Below are 6,026 nucleotides of genomic sequence, written 5' to 3'. Positions count from 1 at the left end.
GTGAAGTGGCTCAACGGGCTATTCTTAACAATGGACCCCCTACTCCTGATTTATCATTGATCCAGGTAGACGGTAAGAAGGCTGGAACTTTTAAGAAATCTTGGTATGACATTCATAAGTGGCTATGCGGTAGTACTGTAGTTGGTAGATTGTTTTGTTGGCCGTGCTTGCTTTTAAGTGTGAAGAAAAATGTATGGTGTTCTGAAGGCTATTTTGATTTAAAGAACTTGGCTCGGAGCTTAGAAAAACATTCTAAATCGAAAGAGCACATCAATAATTTTATTGGTTTAAAACACATAAGCAAACAAGCTGCAACTATCTTAGAACAGATAAATGAGCATGAAAAGCAAAGAATATTAGAATATAACAAGAATGTCACAAAAAACAGAAATATTTAAGAAATTAATTGATTTGACGTGTGTCTTATGTAAGCAGGAACTATCGTTTCGTGGGCATTCTGAATCGCATGACTCTTTGAACCGGGGAAATTTTAAAGAAATTTTTGAATTAATGCTAAGTTGTAACGAAGAACTAAAAGCTCATTGGGAAAAACTGGGTCATTTTAATAGTCTGTCAAGAGCAACCCAGAATGAATTGATTGATTGCATAGCCGAGATACTGACTGAGGCTATTGCAGAAAGGATTGAAAAAACACAATTTTTTTCATGTCAAGTCGACGAAACAACCGATAGAGCTTGTAGATCTCAATGTTCTGTGATCCTTCGATTTGTGGATGCTGAAGGTGAAATTCAGGAACATTTTTTAGGATTTCGCGACCTAGGAGAAGACAAGTCTGCTGCAGCAATATGTAGTATGTTGGTGGATGTTCTTGATAAATATAAATTCCGACAAAAATTGATTGCACAAACTTACGATGGAGCCAGTGTTCTATCAGGACAATTAAATGGTCTTCAGAGTCGAATGCGTGAATTTGCTCCTCAGGCTATTTTCACCCACTGCTTTGCACATCGTTTGAATTTAATTCTTCAACAGAGTTGTAAAAATATTTATGCAGCAAAATTGTTTTTCTCTACACTGCAAGGAATTCCAAGTTTTTTTCACAAATCTTCGAAACGAACAGCAATTTTAGAGCGCGTTGCAGGAAAGCGGATACCAACTCATACTGAAGTAAGATGGAATTCAAACGCAAAAATTATATCTACCGTTTCAAACGAAAGGGCAAACTTAGTGAAAGTGTTCTCAGAAATTATGTCAGTAGAAACGAATGAAAAAACTATTCGGCAAGCTGAAGGATACAAAAGGAAGCTAGAAGAATTTGAATTCATTTTTCTCCATCTTGTGTTTAAAGATATTTTTGCACAAACTGAGTTTTTGTTTAGCATTATTCAGAGAAAAATGTCAGATATTCAAGTATGTATTCGTGAAGTTAAAGAATGTGTAAAGTTTCTTGATGCGCTACGGAACGATATTAAATTTAGTGAGTACATTCGGCGTACTGAAGAAGAAACTACAGTTGGTACTACTTTGAAAAGGGCTCAAGTCATTGAACGTGAAACAACAGGAACTACCTGCGCCAAATACAAACAAATTTTCTTTCAAATAATTGACACTCTAAAAACTCAAGTAGACATCAGATTTTCAGATTTAAATAAATTGGAATTTCTTCAGTTAGCTGACTCTAGTAAATTTGATGCATATTCTGCGAATTTTCCCATTCATGCTTTGACTTCCTTGATCTCAACATATGGACCCTATTTCAACATTGCCTGTTTGCGCACTGAGCTCGAAATTGTATTCAGTAGGGATATTTTCCGCAACACAGATCTACCTACATTATTGAAACGCATAGTTCATGATGGAATGTCTGAAATAATTCCTGAAGCATATAAACTGTTTTCTCTCATTGCGACTATCCCAGCTACAACTGCTTCTGCTGAGAGAAGTTTCTCTTGCCTGAATCGCATAGAAACTACTCTAAGAACAACAATGTCCCAAGATAGACTGTCAGCATTATCAATCATTTCAATTGAGAAAGAATTGCTGTCCAAATTAATGAAACAACCGTCTTGGTATGATGAAGTAATCACACGATATGCAACACGAAAGGATCGTCGCATCGACCTTCTGTATAAGTAAGGTAAGTTCATGTTATAATATTTATGTTAGAAATTCAATGCATAACTTAATTCTGTGTGTTTAGTATACATGTTTTATCTATTTTCCGTATAGGATATATATATATATATATATATATATATATATATATATATATATATACAGTGGCGTATTTACGATTTTGTTTCGGGAGGGGCTTTGCTAACTTTCGGGGGGGGCTTTGCCTGAAAATGTGAAAATTCTGTAAGATATTTCATATACTTTACTATAGTAAGTAAGATTTCGGGGGGGGGGCTTAAGCCCGGAAGCCCCCCTAAATACGCCATTGTATATATATATGTATACAATGGTCGAAGTGATACGGTATGTGGTGGTATGCCATACCGCCTCTGGTTTTTCAGTGATGAAGGCATACCACCTCTGTCTTTTAGTGATCAAGTCATACCGTCAAGGGAGAGTAGACGCTAAATACCTTTAATCAATCCGGTAATTGAGGAACAGCTGTGCCCGTAAAAAGATTTAATTCCTTTTGTCCTAAGTTGACAACACCGAAATTTTTGTTATCTTTTCCCTACCTTTTGTTTTTTTAATGAGGTGTCTTCAAAGTTCGTCTAGTTTATATTTTGATGTGCCATATTGAATTGTTTCTTTCGTATGTATGTGTGTGTCTTCTTAGGAATTAGGAATTAGATTTCTGGGCTGTCGGCATCTAAGGTCATTTAGCAAGCACACTATCCGATGAAAGGGAAAGAAGGAAGCGGCCTGGGATCGTTATGTTAGGTACCATCCCGGCATTTGCCTAATGTGAATGAGGGAAACCCAGAAAAAATCCCACTCAAGGTGGCTGGCCTGAAAAAGCTGTTACATTTTTTCGACCTAGTGTCTCCACCGGGAACCGAACCCGGGACCGCTCACACCAAAGGCGAGAGCGTTAGCGACTACGCGTGTATCTTCTTCTCTTAATTCATATAAATGTTGTGTTTTGAGCATGAGCGGAGTTACGGCTTGCCTACTGTAGGGGCGAGTCTTCCGGGGGTTTGGAATATCTCTCAGTCGAGTGGGGATCCGGGAGCTTTGTTGCAGGAAATCGTGAATATAAAAACTCGATTTTTGAGCATTTTCATATATAATTCTCTATAATACAACATAAGATTTTTCTTTTAAATAGGAAATTGTTGGCGAGGGATCAAAGTCTCTCCATGCCCCTTCAGTAACTAAAGAGAAGCTCTCCAGTGGTTTTCAGTGGTAATGTAAATAGACATGCTAACTTTCAGGCAACACACTCTCACTGTATTTCAACACATATATATATATATATATATATATATATATATATATATATATTTGTAGGTAAGGGAGGGAGCAACAATGATTCAACGTTGAAGGAAGAAAAAAGGTTCTAGCCCGATGATCGTTATCCTAAAAGTAATGTATTTTGTAACAAAATATAAGGAGATATAGATTAACGAAAGCCAGTTCGTCTTCTACGGATATAACATTGTCAATGGCGTCAATAACGCCTCTACAATGCGGGAAACGTCGACTGTTATGCCCCCCTCAAGTGATTGGTTTCATAGTATGCTTATTAGATTACTAGCAGCGGGGAAAACTCGGGGGGAAATTCTGCAACAGGGGGGTGAAGAGCCGATTCACCGCCACCTAACCAAGCCCGCAACTAGCCTCAGAGGTTTGGGGGGCATGAATATGTTGGGGGGGCAAGTCATTAAAAATTCTCCAACAAATTGTTTTTTGTATTAATAATAGCATTTTGTATTGAGGTCTGGAGGGGCTACGAAAAGTTTAGGGGGGGCCTGCTCCCTCTAGTTGCGGCCCTGCACTTAACACTACAACCTGGTTCTCTGTGCCTCACCTATTTATTTAGCCACGAGCCGCCTCTGGTCTACAAATATGCAGCTTTTAGTTCACATAAGAGTGAAAACTATACGTAAGTTGTGTAGTGTTAGTAAAGTGTTAGTGTAAAATGTTTTAGCAAATATTTTAGGAGGATGTGGTAAATCAATAATAAACAAAAGTGACAGTGAAAATCACATAATGAAAGTGTTTACCAAACAGGAGAGAACCAAAACAGGTGAAAAACAAGTCATGCAAGATGTAAATCCGAACAACCAGAAGAAGAGGTAACATTAAAATACAAGCAAGGTTAAGTATAAAAACTACAAAAGCAATGAGTGATGACATAACTGAACCAGGAAAGGAGATTTTACTAATATACAAGGAAGGTTAAGTATAAAGGTTTTAAGGATATGAATGATGAATAAATTGAAAGATTAGAGTCAGTCTTAATTCGAGTCCAGCAAAAGAGAGTAGCATAAACTAATTTCGATATTCATCTTTTTTATTTCTCAGATAGTATATATAGATATAGAAAACTTGTTATTCTTTTCAAATTTTATTTGTTTCCTTTTGTTTTGTTTTGTGTTGTTTCGTTGTCTGTGTGTCTCATTTTCCTTTCCTCATCCCTCTCCCACCATTACCAATTCCACTGTTTTGTCAAAAATAAATGAATGATGAAAAACTAAGGAAAAAGAAGCATTGCCATGATGATAGCCCTCTTTCGGTCATAACTTTCAGGTGCCGAAACCGAAAGGTCACGATCTGAGCAATGAAAAACAAAATCGGAGGTATTGAAACTACTACCGTGTAACAGCGAGGACTTCGTTTTGATCCTCGCTCCTTTGGTTTGTCACGGAGAATCGCAAAGGGACCAACACGAACTATCGCCAGTCATGTGCATGCGGTTATTATTTTATATTATTTTTCCCTGACGAATTGTTATTATAAGGACAATATTGAGCTCCGGGGGTCAAGAGTAACTCCTACCTTTACATCATGAAGTGAAAAATCTTGAGATGGGTGCGTATAATTGTATGAATTTAGATGGCAACTGTCGCCGATCACTAGCAAGTGACTAGGGGATAACTATGAAAAGAGTAAATAGACGCTTGCCATTTTGTTATAAAATTACATGGCGAGTGCATTTGATCTGATTCCAAACAGTTATCGTCAAATATACAAGGTTAAAGGAGCACTCTGATTAGAAATATTAAAAATACTTCAATGATTTATCACTCTACAAGCTGTGGCTTCATAATCGCCTACGTGGCGAATTCGGAAGAACACGCAACTACTCTCTGTCCCACCCTAGGAAGATTATAAAACGGAAATGACGTTCAACTAGCGCGATGTTGCCACTTATTATGAGTAGGAGGAAGCCGATTTGAGAAAATAAAAAAGAACACAAACCAAACTGTGCAGCGGTAAGCGACTCAATAATAATAATAATAATAATAATAATAATAATAATAATAATAATAATAATAATAATAATAATAATAATAATAACAATAATAATAATCATAATAATAATCATAATAATAATATAAGAGGAATCGTAATTACTTACCTCACGTAATCTATTCCTGGAGGCAAGAAGCACCCAAATCTTTACTCCACACAAGTTCAGTGGGAGGGAGTTCGCAATGATAAGGGGGAGACGAAGAACTTAATGCCTTCTATTCTGTAGGAGACTTCTGTGTTAGAAGCAACTTGCAGCTTGAATCACATTCAACACTTTTCTTTTTAACCACTCTACAATTTCTTTTTTGGAACATGATTTCGTAAGGATTTTTTCGTCTTTTATTGAGTATGTGCGGTCATTATCTATAACAATCACGGAATTTGGTGGTACATTCGGAAAGAGTATTTCTTGGAAATATTCATATTCTGCTGCTCAAATTCTTTGTGATAATCAGCTGTTTTTGTGCCGCGAAAAACGAGGTCAGCTCCAGGAATTTACCCACTCTCAGTCATGGTATGAATCACACTATTACTCCCCCCTTTTTTTTATTCAGAGATGCCTTGACGCCTAAGGACAAACCCTCTCTCCAGCTTCACTGCCTGGTTTCGAATATATGAATAAACGTTTAATA

The 6,026-nt window shown here is 36.9% G+C and overlaps 1 protein-coding gene across 1 annotated transcript; it reads left to right on the top strand.

The window, feature by feature from the left end:
- Positions 1-510: 510 nt before the first annotated feature.
- LOC145672594 (zinc finger MYM-type protein 1-like) lies at positions 511-2,097 on the top strand. The gene has a single exon (XM_081741755.1). It carries the CDS (start codon positions 511-513, stop codon positions 2,095-2,097), a length of 1,587 nt encoding a protein of 528 aa, XP_081597881.1.
- Positions 2,098-6,026: the final 3,929 nt, after the last annotated feature.

The sequence above is a fragment of the Thermobia domestica genome, chromosome 16 (assembly GCF_964235325.1).
Source record: "Thermobia domestica chromosome 16, izTheDome1.hap1.1, whole genome shotgun sequence".
NCBI classification, from domain to species: domain Eukaryota; kingdom Metazoa; phylum Arthropoda; class Insecta; order Zygentoma; family Lepismatidae; genus Thermobia; species Thermobia domestica.
The sequence above is the reverse complement of the archived record's forward strand: the minus strand, read 5'-3'. Positions and strand labels throughout refer to the sequence as shown.